Below are 20,254 nucleotides of genomic sequence, written 5' to 3' on the forward strand. Positions count from 1 at the left end.
TAAATTGCTCACAAAAAATTCGCTTAGAAGCTAATGATGATAAATATGGTTAAGAAAAAAAGTATTACCAATAACTAGCGCTTAGTTTACGATTATGATCCCGAAATAGTCTTAACACTGAATGCTTCTATCCGAACATTAAAGTAACTGGCACCATTAATAAACTCCAAGTGTTACGTTATATATATATATATATATATATATATATATATATATATATATATATATATATATATATATATATATATATATATATATATATATATATATATATATATATATATAGTTTCAGTTCAAACTGGAAAATTTTCACTGCAATCAAAAAGAATTTTATTAAGTTCTAAAAACATTGCGTGACGCAGTAAGAAAACGGCTCCATTTTTCATGTCGGTAATGTGACAGTTCATTCATTGAACTTTTTGCAACAATTTTTGGTAAAACACAAGGTTGCACAACTCCGTCAGTCTTCATACAGTCCCACCATAGCTTCCTGACCTGAGACTTTCTCATGTTTCCAAAATTGAAAATGTCGCTTAAAGGATAACATTTCAATAGTTCAGAAGTACTTCAATGACTTTAAAGCGTCGATAGAAAGGTGTTGTAAAATCAAAAGGAGGATTATTCCAAAGGATGCCACAAGCTGATGAAGAATAAAGCTATATTAAATTACGAAGCTATGAATGAAAGTCGAATACTTTTACATCATATTTTACGTACGAATACATCATATTTTATATTATTCAAGAATTAATAGCAGCATTAAAATCTGAATACGGTAGAGTGCCCTCATTATATTTAATCAGAATAAATCTAAGATATACAAGCAATGAGTTGTATTGATGTACATGCACCGTCTAGAGTATCTACACAGTCTGGTGTATCTTCAATGTCCATTTATTTTATGCCACTGAGAAGATTCGAGCAATTAAGCTTAAGTGAGTAATATGTAATAAACACACTGTAGAAAATGTAACGTTATGGATATACTAGACTGGATGTGAAATTGAAAATAAGAGAAAAGGTACAATTGTTCTTGTAAACGTCAAATAAAATAGCTTTACCGATGTCTCATATTGCATTAACTGACAGTAATCCAATTAAATACGAGAATATAGTTAGTTTAAAAATTTTGAATAAAATCCTTTATAAAAAGGTATATAAAAAACCCAGTTGGGCTATGTTGCATTGACAAAACGTTTTCGGAATAAATATTCCATCATCAGTGTCAAGTTAATACATGGATGTAGCCACTAAATATGTGGGTAAAAACCCTTTAAAAATTATTAAATAAGATTTGATCTACATTATGTCAAATATACATTTAAGATGTTAAAGTTACCGTTGGATAGGTAACAAGGCGACATATGACTCTACATTAGTTGCGAGTCCTGAGACGGTATGTCTACGAGGACTTTGTCAAAGCAACTTGCCAGTTGTCAGTTGCTTTGACAAAGTCCTCGTAGACATACCGTCTCAGGACTCGCAACTAATGTAGAGTCATATGTCGCCCTGTTACCTATCCAACGGTAACTTTAACATCTTAAATGTATATTTGACATAATGTAGATCAAATCTTATTTAATAATTTTTAAAGGGTTTTTACCCACATATTTAGTGGCTACATCCATGTATTAACTTGACACTGATGATGGAATATTTATTCCGAAAACGTTTTGTCAATGCAACATAGCCCAACTGGGTTTTTTATATACCTTTTTATAAAGGATTTTATTCAAAATTTTTAATATATGGTATACAGCCAAATACAGGAACTTTGTTTCCTTGTGGATAGTTAGTTTAGTTTGGATAATTCTGTTTATAAGTGGATAAAGTGGTACTTCTTTAACGAATCAAAAAGTTAACATAAGCCGTAAGAAGAGTACGGCCATATCATAAATGAAAAGACACATATTGTATATAATATTTTGGATCTATGGTAATAATAAAAATCAAAATGTTATACTGTTACGTTCTGCTTAGAGTAAAATAAATATAGTCATCACTCAAGGTATGTGTCAAATGAAAGCGCTTAATTGTAAGATATTTAAGAGATTTCCGCTGATAATGGAAAAGCCAGGAAACGAAATAATGGAAAAACCACTCAAGTCACTAACCTAAAAAATATTGTAAAGCTTATATTTACTATTTATTGGTCAATTTCATAAAAGGAAACTGTCTTAGCTAACTTTACTATAGCTTCATTGTAACTAAGGTGGTAATTTCAAAAGTATCAAATATAAAAGGAGATATCAGAACAAACTCTTTTTCACCGATTCCCTTTTAAAAAGTTGGCTAAATTAGTGTTGTTAACAAAGGAATTCTCTTACTATGGAATTCGCAAGTAAACAGTAAACGATTGCAAATGTATATGCAGTATATTTTTTAGGTTAGTGACCTAAGTGCTAAGGTGGTAATTTCAAAAGTATCAAAAATAAAAGGAGATATCAAAACAAACTCTTTTTAACTGATTCCCTTTTAAAAAGTTGGCTAAATTGTTGTTGTTAACAAAGTAAACAGTAAACGATTGCAAATGTATATGCACTATAGTGACCTAAGTGGTTTTTTCGATTATCTCGAGAATCGACTACTATCAAAATCTGAGCATACGCCGAAATTTATCCATTGATTGGGGCTTTCACTTGACAAACACATTGATCTTGAGTGACTAATTTGTTTATGTTACTTCAAGAATATTGGGAAATATTGCTAATCTTTTGCAATTAATATATATCGGAAATTAACCACAATTGTATGACTGGAAATATTTTATTAATGTTTGGACATCCAAATTTTGAAAAAAAAAACTAAATGACAATATTGTAGTTTGAATTATACAATTGATTGCATTACCATTCTATAGTAAGTACAAAGATGATTCAAACATTAATAAGTTTAAGAAACAACTTAAAAGTGGGGTTCATCTTAACCCTAATACACCTTAAGTGTGTTACATTCTTTTGTGTAAATAGCAGTGAATATTTATATCACTTTATTAAAGAAATGTCAAAGATAATTGATTCGCAAACACGATTTACTATAAAATTGGCAGAAGCAAACATGTTTTTAGTTTTAGTGTGGATATTTGAAATATTGTTCCAATATATCTAAAAAATATATATATAATACTGAAGACTTAAAACATTAACACAAAAAAATTAATAAAAACATCAAAATCCTTAATAAACGTAGAGTTAATTTGGATATTCCCAAGATTTCTTTTTTTATTTGCGAGATATAATGACCTAAATAGTTCTCATGGCGGACTTCAAAAATTTGAATAATTTTGTGTAAACGGGAGACATATTAAATAAAAAAACTCTGAATCACGCTTATTTACAATCACCCTCTGATTTTTTCAAATTATGATGCAATAGAATATTGAATTATATTGATTAGTGGCATGTCAGTCTATGCAGTTATCTTCAGATTTACTCGGCGACGTATCCAAGTAGATCTTTAAGGCTCTCTCCCCACCAGGGGAGTAGGATGACAGGTTCAACTTACGGAGGCGAGTGTTTTCTTTTTGGGCTAGTTCTTTTCTTTCTTCGCTGGTGAGTTCTTTCATTGTTTCTCGATTGTCCCTGGTAAAAAAACAAAGAAAATAAATAAATGTAAATTAAAACGCTTTTATATTTCATAATCCTTTGATTTCATGAGAAATTTAAGAAGGTACAAAGCCTCAGTCAATAGACGTGCTATCAACAGTGCTCTTTAATTTGGTTTTATATAAAAGTTGAAAAAGGCACAGTTAAAATAAAAGAATCCATAGAAACAATCATGTGAAGAATAACAAAAAGTAAAATGGATCTTAAGGGAATAATGGCGCAGCGGGGAAAGTATTAACTAAGAATATATCAAAAAAAGACAACGTATGTACTAACAGGAAACATATAGCAAAAAGATGAGACAGACTTAAAGGCACAAATAAAACGAGAGGGAACAAATTTAAAAAGTCGCGAGAATTGAAAAAGACAAAAATCAAAGAAAGAATCTACCTTCAGGACCATTACAAAAACGAAAGACATACATTTTAAAACGTATTTTTTTTTTTAATAAGAAGAAACTTTAAATAATAAGGAATCTGAAAACGGGAAAGAAATGTTAAGATCTATATACTATCTAAACTATAATCTAAAATAACGACATACATAAAATCACACAGAATTCCAGAAACAAAATTTCTGTAATTCGTTTCATAGAAGGTAGCGTATTATGTATCAGAAGGCATGAATGCCTATCTATGCTCTCCGTATTTTGTATTCCTCTGTATTTCTGTCTGTATTCATTGACTCTACAATATATTTCGTCTTGATATTAATCGGGCAATGCTAAACAGACTCCGAGAGAAAGAGGCAGGTTTCCTAAGCAAAATTTGATCTAACAGAGTAAGTATTGCTACGTATTGTCATCTACTTTGGATGGCAGAAAACGGACACCACTGTGTGTCTCCCAACTATGTAGCGACCGCTAAAATATTTGTAAATAATACTATCTTACAGAAACAAATATTTGTAATAAGTTTTATAGAGGCCAGCATACTATGCACCCAGAAGTCATTAATGTCAAATATTTTAATACAAAAAATGTTTACTACATAAATGAAAGACTTACAGTGGTAGAAATATATTTTCTTTCAAGTAGATAACGCTACGTAGCAATATCATTATGTTAAGTGGGAACTTTCTTTAAGAATCCTGTCTTTTCCTCCCCAAGTCTGTCTTCGGTGTGGCACTGCCTGTTAAGTCTCAATAAAGACTAATCATGTCGTTGTGTGAAGAAAGGCATATTTTCAGAGAGAAAGGACGGACAGTGTATAAAACAATACGTTTTAAACAAGTCGATTTTTATTTCTAAAACAACACTTTCTGGATATTTTTTTATCTCCCCACTGCAAACCTTTTACGGTATTAACCGCTCCTTTAAAATTTTAAATGAAATTCAAATTTTTAAATGAAAAGAAATAGCGTGTTATAAGCAATTTTAAAAGTCATTTTGTATTTTCATATTCAAGAAGCAACAATTTTTAAATATCTAGCCAATTACCATTTAACGGATGGTTTAATTAATAATATTATTTCATAGTATTAAAAAAGTTATACCAAAGAGCTACGTTAGCTTTTTATGGCAGCGAAGAAGCATACAAGAAACATATTTGTAAATTCCCTGACGAATCGTCACATTATTGGAGAAACTGTATCATGTCTAAAAAATATCTATCCCCACTTCTGTAAGTTCTAAAAACGCATAAAATGTACAAAGATGAGTAAAAAATCTTCCTGAAGTTTGTAACTTGAAGAAAAGTTATTACCGTCACATTTTTGTATGAATAGTATATAGACAACCATAATGGTGCGTTTAAAGCTATGAGAACAGATATAGAATTGGCTCAATCAGATCAAAAAGTTGCATACTTAACCATTAGCCCGCAACACACTATGCCTTTGCCTCGTCTGAGCACTTCAAAGACATTTTATCTATAACAAGTTTGGTTTTATAACTTAGGAATACATTTCAGAACTACAGAGGAGTGAAAAGCAAATTTTTGTACATGGACTGGAGATCAAGCCAATAGAAGCACTTCCGAGATTTTAAGCTCAATACTGAAAAGTAAAGAACACCTTAATATTTGGTCTTTACCAATAATCCGACACCCTGATAGGGTAAAAGGAAGGGGAGAAAGAAAGAAAGGCTTTACCAGTATCTAATCAGCAAAGGTGTGTTTAAAATTATAGAAAATTTCCGGAGGTTGGACATACTTACCTCGACAATGACAGGCATTTTGGTACAATAGAAAAAGAGTATAAAAGCACCAAAATATCTAGCTTCTTGAACAGTACAGAGAAATTATCGGCAAATCAAGTAAGATATTAATATGACCAACCACTTCAGAAAAACAGATGATTACACTGAAACTTTATAACAAGAAGAAAGATCTCTTAGAAGACGGTATTCGTTTTATAAACGTTTTAAACGGATCCGCGTAGAAGACTTTCAATTTCACTTATACAAGGAATCATACTATTCATGTACACATTTCAAATAGTTAACATAAAGCGGTATGTTAAACAGTAATCAGAATCGCAGAACATTTAATTGAACATTTAATCTTGAGTATTTGAAAAAACCTGAAATTTATCAACAGAGAAAACGATAACTTATTAGAGCACCTCCCGTTTATCCCAGAAGAATACAGATACAGATCACTGTATAACATGAGGATTAATGAGTAATTATTATAACGCAAAGGCTGTTGTGACAAAAATATCTATTGTAAAATATTATACTGATAAAATGTTTAAATTTCTATTTCAAATAAACGTTTTTCCTTATACCGTTGTCAAGGCACCTTTGTTTAATATAATATTCATCTGTTCAAACATCCTTTGCTATACTATCATTATAGATTATATAAATGCACAATATTTTCAATATCAATGTATGTAGTTTATAATGCCACTTTCATCCACTGTGATATTTATGGTAGGATAAATTTACGGATGTGTAAAATTATCTAAAATATACTAAACTAATTTCAAAAAGCACATTTATATAAAAATTATAAATCAGAGGACCAGATTAATGTATGGTAAATATAAAATTACAACCAAAATACTATTCGAGAGCTATCTTTTGTTACGTAAACCCCTTTACCTTCCAAGTTCTTCAATTCTCGAAATATTGAACGCGTACAATCAAGTAGTCACCGAGCTATACTTGTGACTATCTAATTTCCCATGCAAAATTTGAAGAGGTTCAGAAAGTGTAATCTTGGAAATAAAAATCTATTTTCTTTTTTGGAAATAAAAATCTATTTTCTTTTTTGTTTTCTTAAAATGTAATAATAAATCCAATAATCAATGTAATCCATAATTATGAACCGCACTGTATATATAACACAGCTACAACAATTAAAATCTACGACTAAGAAACAGATATCTATAGAGGCGTTAGGCAGGGGGACAATATGTCGAAATCTTTTGAAAATTGGACAATTTTGAAAATGGATTAATCATTGGCGAATAAAGATTATATTACTTCGGATATGCAGTCGATATAGTTTTTATAACCAACAGCCTTAACAAAGTACATGCAATGATCGACAAACTAGAAAAAATACTGATAATAGTGATAATACTTAAAAACAAAATTGTTTAACCAATGTAAACTGGTTCTTAGGTGACAAGCATCGACTTTTACAAAGACAAATTCTAATAGGATAGAAAATAATAAAAAAACACAAAGAGCTATGGAAAGTACTATAACAAATACTAAATATAAAATTAAAGGATAAGAAAACAAATAAGTCGATTAAGAATGAAACTAAAGTAAGAGATGTCGGAAGAAAAATAGCAAAATGTATATGAATATGAAAAAAAGTGGAATAATCTGGTATAGTAGAAACCTTGGTAAAGCAGGAGAGTAAGAAATATCACAAATGTAATGGACAGACAACCTGAAAAAATTTACGGCCCTATGGTGGATGAATACACCCAGAAATAAAGAATTATTAGCTCCGTGCAGCTGAACAAGTGTCGACCTCTATTGGTTATTATATCATCACCATAAGGTTTACACCATTGAAAACATTTATAAATCTGCAGTAATAAAATTAAAAATTTGTATTAATCGTAAATATTGTCTGTATATTAATTATTTATATATAAATAACGTTATCGTAGTACTGATGTATTACAAATAGATTTGTTGACAGTTCAAAATTTGTATATTTTTACAAAACACATAAGTTGGATTTATATATTATAAACATTTTACTAGTTTAATATGTATATTTTTTTAACAATATTATAATAACAATTTATATATTTTATATTTATTAAAATAATTGATATAATTCCAACGAATTTCAGTAATTATTTCAATATTGATTTTTGAAATCCTAATTCTAACCACAATTTTTGTGCAATTCTTAATGCAGATTTACTGTTGTAAATACATAAATTATATTTATATATTATTATAATAGTATTAGTGGATAGCAAAGATTTCGGATTGGAGCCCAATAGGAAGGAGGAAAAGAGGTAGACCCCGAAGATCATGGAGGGATGAAGTGGACGAGGCCATGAAAGACAAGACCTTAGAGATGGAGAATGGCAGAACAGAAAGGACTGGAGACGTTGGCTGAAAGAAGGAGGGCGGCGACAGCTGTAAAAATCCTTATATAGATAGATAAATATAATAGTATTATTGTTTTACGGAAACGTTTTATAAAACTATTTAATACGTTCTAACAATAGGTATATGGAATTTAATTTACAGTAATCATTAAAAGTTTCTTTCTATATAAATTAGACCTTAGAGCTGCAATCAACAGTTCACATTGATGCTTTTTATTTTGTCTCGGAAATCGATAAAAAGTGCAACCACGTTTTCTGTTAACTGTAGCAGTTTGCGATGCAACAAATATTACTTACTAATATTTTGAACAATTGTAATGTATAATTATAAGTTATAAAAACCTTAGGTCTGCTTGCCATTATGCTAAATTTATTACTGAATTTAAGACTAAAAATATTGTATCTACAAATTAGATACGCGCGCCGATTCAGTACTAAAAATTAGAGCATATTCTAATTTCTTGTAGTAAAAATGATGAAATATTAACTAAAAGTGAAGTTCTTCTCGACTGGTGAAAACAATTTTTTAAACAAATTATTATTCATTCGCAAAAAGTTTTTATACGTCAAATGGTCTTCTACTATTAATTCTTCAATAGGAATCTAAGTTCCTGTAGTTTGGCCGTATACCATATACAAAAAAAAATTTTATTAAAAATCCTTTATAAAAGGTATATAATTTATACTATATAAAGGTATATAATAAATTATATACCTTTTATAAAGGATTTTTAATAATTTTTTTTTAATAATTCTTCATTCAATATATTCAATATTCCTTTGCATAAACGCTTTTTTTAAGAAGTGTATGATTTATTTTCTTAAGCATCATTATTACAATTAAAGCTACTGTTACGTCCCTCCACACATATTCTTAGTTTTTATTAATAATTTTTATTATATTATTTTTATATTTTAATTCTTTAATTAACGTGTGTGTATGTCTTATAATCGTGAATTAATACGGCCCTGTACACAACGCCGTATGAGACTTAAATTAAGGGAAGCGAAGCTACGAGACGACACGCACTTCAGTCATAGTCTTGTATAAATCAGCGCGCTAAACACTTCAGTAATTTTGTGTAAACCTGACGACGCGGCTTTAAGAAGATTCTGTCCCCCCTGAGTCAACCCCAGTGCACTGTGGAAGAAGAAGAAGCGTTAGATCAACACCACAGGTACCGTAATTTGATTGCATACACACACAATATTTATATTAATTGATAAATTTACATAGAACTTATTTTCTCATAAAAATATACCAGCACCTAAATAAACAATTATGAGCGAGTGTTTCTCTTATAGAATTTACAGTTGTTCAGCTACTACACATAATTTTACTTCTTTATCACCATCATTATTACACTGAGTGTTTTGTTTACTCTAATCATGAAACAAACTTCATTGTTAAATTGGTATAGTGTATGCCTACAAGCAAATTAAAATTAAGATAGTTGCAAACACAAACCCACATTTTTCATATTAAATCGACTTAATAACGTAACTAATATTTTTAATACTGAAATCAGTACTAAAATTAGCATAATGGCAAGCGAACCTTACGGTGATGACAAACTTGGCCGATTTGAGAGCTTTAAACGTGGTGTATATTCCCTCCAGTCAGCTGCACAGAACTAATAGCTTTTATTTTATTATTACACTACTTTTCATGCCTTTTTCTGCACCCTGTATAATAAAAATTTTACATGCGAGAGCATAGCGGATACTCACCTGTAAAAGAAAACAGTGCCATTTTCAGCACTAACAGGCCACTCTTCTAAATTAGTGGTCTGTAAATGCCATTTGTGCGATTCCATATCTAAAACATTTATATCACAAGGGAGAGGTTGTTTGATATTGGCTACTTCTATATGTTCTGTAGGTAGGCCAGATAGTTCTGATAACTTTTTCTTTAGATCTTCCATGGTTAAATGGTCTAATACTACTTCTTGGAAGGGTTGAAGCGTTAAAGTCGACGGACACCTACAAATAACACAATAGTGTATATAAATAGTAGCAGGAACTGATCCAGAAACATAATTTAATGAACATAAATAATTAACAATCAACCATCAAAAAAATCATAGTAGCTTTGGTTAAAAAACTGTAATTTATTTACAGCCAAGAAAAAGCTCATAAAAGCATGAACACGGGGTGATCACGTTTCCGATGGCATATTCATTGGCCGAACGATCATAAAATAGTGATAGAGAGAAAGGAGACGTAGCCGGACCTCGAGATACTTGATCTGTTCACATGTAATTGTTTGGGCGCACTTTTCTTGGATGTGAATAGATAATAGAACTGGTCATTCATCTTTACGTAAAGCTGAAAATATTGAAGTTGCTCAAATATGTCATCGATATCGAAGATATCCTTAAACCAGTCTTTTCTCAGATTGTAGCGTTTAATTTTTCTAGTTATAACGGCCCTCAAAAGTTTAATTGTGCTGTACCAAGATGTGACTACATTATCTTGTAGACTGTTTTTTTTACTATGTCTGGAGTATGTAGTACTTAAGTCCCCCTTATAATTAACTTTGTCTGTGTGTATTTATGTTAAAAATACGTAATTTTTCTCAGGAAACAAACTGCGTATTATAAACTCAGCTGCATTCCTTTTCTATGTACCCATTAAGAATGTCCATATTACCATTTAGTCTAGCAATAGGGTGAGCCTTTTTTGCGGTAAGTCTGGTTTATTCTTGTGTTGTAAATCAAAAAATATAGAAAGATTTTCTTATCTTCCTAGAGTAACTTTGCTGGAGCTGGCATTCAGTAGCCGTGTTCGTCAATATGTCACCACCTCTTCAGTTTTAATTCCAGGCTACTAAGAGAGCCACCCTTTGTCAAGGTCATCAATCTTCTTTCTTCATCGTCTTAAAACCGACGAGGTAAGAAAGGAATTCCACCTGGTTCGAGGGTTAATGCCCTGTTTTCTTTTTGCGTTAGCATAAGGCCTCCAGAGTAAGCATGTAAGTTTGAATAGTTTCGATTATGTAATAATTGTATATGTTTTATGATGAATTTAAGTCCTTTACAAATCTGTTGTAAAGATTTATTGGCGCCCAAATTTTGCAGTTTAGCTGTTTTCAGTATATCTTGGCTTTTTAGGTCAAACTGTTATCTATCTATTATTCTTCAATTAGTCATATCCTTACCCACCCACGATTGTTCCTGAAACGAGCAACGAGTCCTTCGTAATGTATACGATCATCTTATTACAACCTGATCTTCTTCTCTTTAACCACCTCGAACTGTTTTTTGTTACAAGATGACGTTTCAATTTATTTTTCTCGATGTTAATTCATATAAAGAGGTGGTTATCTGAAAAACTGCTTTTTTGTTGAAGAACCAATAAATTCCCCAAAAAGTTGCTGTTTCCAAAAGACTAGTTAACACAACCCATGAATTTTTATTGCAAGTCTATTCCAATTACGATTTGTCTCGATGTCGCGATATTAGTAAAATATATTGAGTTTTAAAAGGTGCTATTAGAAGCTGAGGGGAAAGAAAGGTAGAAGAAAACCGAGGAGAAGATGGAAGGACTGTGTGGTATAGAACTTGAGAGAGAAGGGTTTAAATGAAGAAGATACGATGGATAGAATTTAGTGGCAAAGAAGACTAAGGAACAGCGACCCCTAAAAAGGGAAAAGCTGAGAAAGAAGTGTGTTTTAACTATTAAGAGGACTTTTACTTTCTAAATTATAAAAAAAGACAATTTTTAATATTAAACAGTACAGTCTCGAAGCTACTAGACTTTATAAAAAGGGTCAGGCTAGAGAATGTTATCTAGGACTAGAGGACCACAATAGATCTGAAAAGGTCGCAGTGGAATAGTGGAATAGTACCTCTCTTAATCTAATCTAATATTAAACAAAAACACTATTATATTAATGGTAATAATTTTTCTATTCGTTAAGAAGGATTTGAGGTATATAAAAAAATTTTTTTTGGTACTTTTAGTTTTTCAAAACTGCAAAGGGCGTCTTCCAAAAGATGCATTTTTAATTGGGAGACACTTTTGTAACCCCCTGTAACATTTTTTTTTTAAATTCCAATGCGATTCAATTCTTGATACTTAAAACTAATAAATAAACCTAAAAGTTTATTTTTTTATTTTTTAAAGCCTTTATATGCGATTTTATAAAAAGTTCAAAAAAGGACTGTTTTGGGGTGAATTTTTTATTTTATTTTATTTTTATTTTATAATTATTTTTTTTACCCCTAATCAGCGATTCCTGGTGCAGATTGGGTGTCCCCACTGTCCAGTTAAAGGCGTAAATGGTCGGTTAAAGCCTTTTTTTTATAACTTCGCTGTCTCGCTGTTCCTTCTATTGGCTTGAGCAATACGAGCTTTCGTTGATATTTTTCGACCATCTCGTTGCTATTTCACCAATTTTAATTTTTATCCAATTTTGCCGAGGAACTGAGTAATTCAGCATTGTTTTCTCCAATAAGCTGATTACCTTTGAATTTTATTTTCGTATTATGCTTATTTCAATGTGTCCCTTTACTTCTACCGCCTTTTAAATGACCACCAGATCCAGGCCTTTTTCCAATTTTCAAAACAATAATAATTTTTGATAAATTTCAATAATATAAAACAAGTTTTAGAAAGCAATTGTATAATAATAATAATATGTGTTGTATAAAAACGAGTGTTCTCTTTCCAAGAGCTCAGGTGTGTACTGTTACAAATACAGCTTAACTTCGTTTTTATTTCGAATTTCTTAATAAAATTTTAGGACAGTATTTCTATGATAGTAAGGAATGTTTTTACGTAAAAAAACAAAATCGATTTTTTCAAAATTTAAAAAGTAAAAGTCCCTTAATATAAATAAAACAATCAAATATATCGTCTAGGGAGAACATTAGTGACGTAACTCAAAAAACATTGATCTGAGATAATCGCAGTTGAAGTTTTTATGAAATCTTTTTAATTTTTTACGGCTTTACGGTTCAGAATATCGTACTAATTTCTGTTTTATGTAAGAGTTTAATTATGTTTACGGTACAACGTCATAATTTTCTGTTCAAATAAACAAAATTAACGATTTTCAATTTTAGTTTCGTCAGTAATGCATAAAAAAGTTATTTTAAAGATTCGTTGGTAAAATAATGACACATAAATTCAAACATTTAATTTTTTTAATGAAAAAATATAAAAGTCACACAGCATGTACATAATCATATTAATTGGAAATTTTAATACATAAAACTCAAAGTTAATCCCGAAAATATCTGCAATAATTAAAAAATCATTAGAAAATACAATTAATTTCCTTTTCGCAATTGTTGAAAGAAACTACAATGGGTAGAAAGAATAGATTTATTTAAAAGAAGGGATTGTAGATCTTCGAACTTCCTCGTAGAAACTGGCAATGGCTGTTGATATACAGATGTCAATTCATGGTCTGCTATAGATGATGATAATAATGCTTGTCTCGTAGTGTGACGTGCTGTGCGAATGCTAACTGATTTAAATGTAGCTTGGCTGTACGAAGTTTTATAAAAGAACGTCTCGGGATGATCTTTTTCGACCAGAACTGTAGATATAGAATTAAAATTAAAGCTTTCACCATCGTTGGTTTTATTGAAAGGTGTTAGCACATTCTTTGTTAATTGTTTCAGGTCAACACATTCAGTATGATTCATTCACTCTAAAGGAACTACCGCTTTTTCTGGCATCGGAAATTATCGTTGCATAGTGTGCTGATACATAGATCGGTCCACCTTTCAATGATTTTTTTTATGCTTTTCTTCACTGAGTGCGTGCAGTCTCCTTCGTTTAGTCCGTGACGCACAACTCTTTATCTTGAAAGTAGTGACAGCATATAACAATATTGTAATAATAAATTTGTTCTTTCCTTGCCCACCACAATTGTCGGAGTAAAGAGTTATTTCCAACTCGCCAGAATCTGCCGCTGTTGCCTTTTTTTCCAAGAATTTTAGTAAACAACAAATAGCACTCGACATTACCAATCCCTTTTTTTTGCAGTTCACAAACTGTAAAATTATAACAGTTTAATTTGGATTTATAGTAAAAACTGGAAACGTCTCCCCTGGCGACTGGCAAAGTTTTGCAAATCAAAACATGGAACTACGTAAAACTACGTAATTCTGACCGATTTTCTTATTATCGTTGCATTTTTCAGTCCGGGTTAATTCTTTCTCCTTAATATGCAACTCATATGTGTCTTTCAGTTCATCTTTGTCATTAGGACCACTATTTATATAAGTTGTGCACGTCAGACATTGATCTTTCTTAAGTACGTGAAAACACATATTAAATTCGTAGTTAAAAATGTGCCTATACATCGATATTTTTCCCCAAGATCGGGCCATTTGCAGTGCACCTTGTGGTCATTATACAGCTGAACCAAAGTTTTACTTCCATCGATATATAATCTTGCAGTATTACTTCTTATATAATGGCTTTCTAGAGCTGGTATCGTTCGTAGGTTTTCCCTAATACTGTCTTTAATATTTTCTGGAACATTTTTTTGTTTTTAAATTACATGGAAAATTATAATGTAGGTACCTACTAACTAAATTGGCAAGCTATCTTTTAATGAAATTGACCATGCACTAAAAAACAAATCCAAAGTCAAAAAAGTTATTCAACTTACTGAAAGATTGTCGTTACTCGGTTTTCGTCACTAATGGGGCGCCATTTGTGATGTCCTCTCGTGGGAGTCACTATCCGGGTAGCTTTTAGACAGTCAGAGACAGAGTTCAAAATAAAAATAAAACTTTATTGTCTTCCTTAAATTAAATTGACAAAAATCTTATGTACATATTTACAATTTGGTTTAGTCTTCTCAGTACCTGGCCTATTTATTCAAATTAAGCTTGACCTTGTCATATGGAACTAGTCTTATCGGCAAGCGAGTGTGTATCTGAAATTTTACGGTAACGTTGTATCGATTTAATAACAGCGGACGATAGGTACAAAGGAAGGAAAGGAACTCAACACGTCCCTTAAGTGATTCGGGTTAATAGGACACTCCTCGACAGTCTCAACACGACTGCTTCAGAGTACGGGTAGTGAAGAGCTCAACACGCTCTTCGTATAGCGGCGGTATGGGAGACGGAACAACTTGTGAACTCAACACGTCCACAAGCCGGGGTAGGGAAGAAGAGAACCTTCAGTCAACACCTGTCGATTCTGTCTCTATGAGGAAATGTTGCGGTTTATATAGCGGAGCTGTGTAATTAGTTTTGCCCTTTCTACTGTCGATACACTCCTACTTCATGGGTTGGTTCGCGCGCACGCTGGTTTAACGGTGATGGCTTTGACTCATCGTTACAAATGATGAATTTTACACCACGTTATCAGATTCACTGTCAGAGACACACTGCAAGATTCGTCAGTATTGCGTTAGAATGGGAGCATAAAAACAAGCTACATTACAGACGATTTCCGCCACCAAGCAGTTTGTAGTAGAACTAGAGTTTCGCCAGTAATGCAGCTAGTTGCGTGCTACATGCGAAATTCTTTGAAGTAGATAAGTCAAAACCGAGAATTTTGGAATTTCGTCACTAATGTTCTCACTAGACGAGTTACAGCAAAATGAGTTATCGTTGTTTCATCATATTCACTTAAGTGATAAATAAATATTGTGTGCAAAAATAAATAACAAAATTAAATTAAATTATGCAAGTGAGTGTTGTTGCCAAACAAAAAAATCTAGGAATTTTTCAAAATAATAATCGGGTACACTGTTTCTTTCCATCTTTTCTTTCCTCTTCTTATTAAAAGGGCTATTTTCAAGTTATTATCAGAAACTTTTGGAATTTTAGCGCATAATAAACAATTCTGGTAAAATTACCGATTGTATAATTGTAATGTATACATGCTAGTTAATTTTGATTAATTTGGTGATTGTTTGGTGTATTAACATCAACGGGTAAACTTCGACATAAATTTCTAATTTACTTACCACTTTCGGACGAAAAGGATGCATTGTTCCCTCGTCGTAACTGGCTCAGTATCGGGAAGTTCTTGCAGAAAAACATCAACATTAGAAGAAACAACTATGATATCTTTATCAAATCGCTGATCATCCAAATACACTCTTTTTGGTTTTTTCCAATTTTTCTCTCGCAAACGACATTTATGATAAGGTATATCGAGCATATGCTGTTTTTTGGCTTGCAAAATAATATCCTTCTTCACAGAACTGACCGTCTGTCCTTTTAGGATGATATGTTCAAATAAAAAATTATTTACGTCCATATTGTCAAGTTTCAGATGATAGACGCTGCATTTCAGCTCGTCTTTTCGTAACACTCGGCCTAACTTTATAGTTATTCTAAAAATAAATTAATGTAATAAAAAATCTTATTAATTATAAACAAATATCTTAATCACATTGAATTTAGTGTAAAATTTGCAAACATATTTTTTTTAAGTAAATAAAAGGTAATTAATTTCTATATGATTCAAACTTTAAAATAATGGGAAATATATAAAAAGAAAACCAATATCCAAACGAAGTAGTGATAGTTGCAAAAATATACAAATTCTAGAGCATCCAAGACGACTACGAATGCCAATGACATATACAGGGTGTTTTATTAATAATTGGAAATATTTTAACTGTAGATTCCTGGGCTCTCAGGAATAACCCAAAGTTTTAACCCAAATTCTTCTTCTTCTTAAAGTGCCTATCCGTTCCGGACGTTGGCGATCATCACGGCTATCTTCACTTTGCTTATTGCAGCGCGGAACAGTACCCAATTACCTAAATAAAATGTGGCTCCTTACTAAGTTACAGGGTGTTTTATTTAAAAATTTAAAAACTATTTGTACTCAGTACTTTAAAACTATTTGACATATCCTTGTAATACTTGACAGGAAGTGTATGTACTGTACTACCATAGGAGTACGACAGGGAAAATTAATGGTTGACCTCCTCCAAATTCTACGCCACTGGCGGAATTGTTATTTTAGCACATTTTTGCGATTCTCCAATACTTTTTATGTAAGTAATATACCCTTCATTTGTAACGATAAAGTCATAATTTTTCGAGATATTTGAAGGTAAAAATAAAGCGGTATAGTTATTTTGATTAATGTATTAATTATGTCGGTGTTTTTGGGTCATAGGATTGCATTTATTACGCAAATAAAATTTTAATCGCTATTAAAAAACATTGTGGATGATAAGTAAAAAAAAACAAAATTGTAATTTTATTTAAAAATAAAACATTTTTACTGACGATGCTACATTAACACGTAGGGGAGTATTGAACTGGAGAAACAGCCACAGTTCGGATATTGAAAATCCTCATCTATTTTGAGAGTCGCATTTTCAACATGAATTCAAGATTAATGTATAGTGCGGTATATTTGAAAATAGTTTGTTGGGTCCTTATGAATTACCAGCAAATTTCAATCGTAACTCGTATTTACAGTTTCTACAAACTACATGTTTTTAAGATCTAATCATAATCAAAGAAGAGATATCTGGTTCATGCTGGATGAAGCTCCGCCTCATTTCCTTTAATAGTATGGAACTATCTAGATTAGCAATTTCCTCATCATTAGATTAGCATGGGATAGCAAAATTCCATGGCCGCCTATAACACCCGATGTAATTCCTTAGATTTTTTTTGAACCCTTAGATTTTATTTCAAAAATTAAATAATTGTCAATCATTATGGCAGCAAATAGTAAATGTCGCTAATTTTATTACCAGTCAGCCAAACATATTTTTTATGAAAGGTTTAGATAAATTGTGTTTTTTGATTAGGTTATAACAAAATAGTTCTTTTTAGAACCACAATTTGTTTGTAAATGTTGAATGCATTATGTTTTGTTGTCGATAGCAATCAAAAATTCATTTGCATAATAAATTAATGTAATCCTATAACCAAAAAACAGACATAATTAATACATTAATCAAAATAACTGTGCCGCATCACTTCATTTAATTTCAAATATTTCGAAAAATAATGACTTTAGCGTTCCGAATAAAGAGCATATTATTTACAGAGAAAGTATTAGAGAATCGAAAAATTGCGCTAAAATAGTAATTCCGCTAGTGAAGTAAAATTTGGGAAAGGTCAACCTTTCACTTTCCCCTGTCATACGCCTCTGCTAGTATACAGAAACGTTTATTTAACATAATTTAGTAGGGTGTATAGTAACTTCACTTTCTCCAAGTATGACAAGGATATGTCAAATAGTTTTAAATTAATGGGTACAAATAGTTTTTAAATTTTTAAATAAAACACCATATAACTCAGTAAAGGGCCACATTTTATTGAAATTATTTGGGTTAAATCTTAATATTTTGAGCTCAGGAATCTACAGTTAAAATATTTCCAATTATTAATGAAACACCCTGTATAGGTATTATACCAAAAATGAAAAAAAAAATAAGGTTAAAGAATTACATTAAATGCTTTTTGCGGTTAGCTTGTCCCTTAGAGGTTGCCGATCGAAATGACAATTCCAACTTTACATACGGCCGTACGGAACAATTCCATACCAGTACAAACCATTCTACAGATTGTACAGCCAGGAAATTTACGTGTCTGGTCTGTCTCATGTCCTACAGTTCTTTGGTCCATGATTTTACCCTGCATTAACCTTAAAATATCTTATATTTTGGATTAGGGAAAATATGTTCCATGCACTTAAGTTTTCTTTTCTTAGCATTACATATAATTTCAATTTAATTCTCTATTTTCTCCAGTATCTGTTGGTTTTTAACTCTATCAACCCAAATAATTTTCAAAATCCCCAAATACACCCACATCTCCACAGATTCCAGCTTCTTTTGTTTTTTTTTGTTTCCAGTTTGTGTTGAAGATTTTTGTTCATTAGGGTCTTAAGATATTTATAATGCTAAACGTGTTTCGTGTGGTGCCTGAGGAAGTTATCGTAATTCTCAAATCTGAATTTTGGGTTCGTATTTGTTATGAAGTGACACGTACTGCCAAACAAATTTTGTAGTATTTTAAAAAAACTCCGGATCAAGATCAATCAAATGATTGATTTCTGCAAACTATCTGAAGCCACATTTTGCTTGTATACTGAATCATTATAGAACTTGTAATGTCTTTTATTACAAACTGTACGAAAATATTTTTGTATTAGCTTAACTTTTTATCAGTGTTTGGAATCTGTCACGTCAGAGGTCACGTGATAAGTATGGGAGTTTTCGCGCGAAATTTTAAATAGAATATAAAGTAGATAATTCTAAAATTACACAGAAACATTTATAGAACAATAGCGGAGTGCGAGCAAGGAATACTATGTCTGAATCTGCCAAAAAGTGAAAGACTACGAGCAGCATTTATTGCACAGATTGTCAGAGAGATTGGTGAGAAGAGCAAAAAAACTAGGTTGGAATGTCAACGAGGAGACTGGCTCGTCAATACAGATCTTGTAAGAGTACTGTAACGAAATAGCCCATCTCCGATACGTCATAATTCTTAGAAGGATAAATCTAGAAAACGTAAGCATTGGCATTTCAATAGCGCCCGTCTTTCGATGCGGTTTCGATGAGACGAATTAGAGGTAAGACTACCCCAGAATATTCTCAAACATAATACTTTTGGTATATATATGTAACGATGTTAGGAGTAGAGTTAGTTGATAAGAGAGTACCGAACTGTAAACTTATAAATAAATATATTTATATAAATTCGAACCGCTCGTTTTATTTAATCTCGCTACAGTACGATATCGGTGGAATTGAGGAGGAATGGTCTTAAATATCGAAAGCGATGTAAGTGCCCCAAATACTCTCAAGCGGAACTCCCTCGTATAGCAAGATGCTGTCGTCAACTGAGGCGGGTACACTTTGTAAATGGAACAATTATTATTTTATATGACGAAAAGTATTTTAAACGATGGATTTTATACGGACAACGTAGAAGATTCTCTTGACAATGTTACATATAAACATAGAGCGAAATTTGAAGATAAAATCCTTGTCTGGTGCGCAATTTATAACAGGGGTTTATTCAGACCTTTTGTGGGAAAAGTAAGGGGTGAAGCTTTGAATAGTCAGAGAGAGCTATATTGATAGCTGCCTTTCCAAATTGTTTCAGTTTGCCCACTAACATTATGCCATTACTTACATTACGTAATAAGACTCA

At 31.5% G+C, this 20,254-nt stretch overlaps 1 protein-coding gene across 1 annotated transcript in view; it reads right to left on the bottom strand.

Moving 5' to 3' along the window:
* Positions 1–2,747: 2,747 nt before the first annotated feature.
* The window catches only part of Usp47 (ubiquitin specific protease 47), a 94,391-nt gene continuing 76,884 nt past the window's right edge, over positions 2,748–20,254 (bottom strand). The window contains 3 exon segments of the mRNA XM_072526273.1: positions 2,748–3,581; positions 9,867–10,118; positions 16,081–16,452. Coding sequence (XP_072382374.1) covers positions 3,404–3,581; positions 9,867–10,118; positions 16,081–16,452 — 802 coding nt within the window. The 3' untranslated portion in view covers positions 2,748–3,403.

Source organism: Diabrotica undecimpunctata, chromosome 3, assembly GCF_040954645.1.
Source record: "Diabrotica undecimpunctata isolate CICGRU chromosome 3, icDiaUnde3, whole genome shotgun sequence".
NCBI classification, from domain to species: Eukaryota; Metazoa; Arthropoda; class Insecta; order Coleoptera; family Chrysomelidae; genus Diabrotica; species Diabrotica undecimpunctata.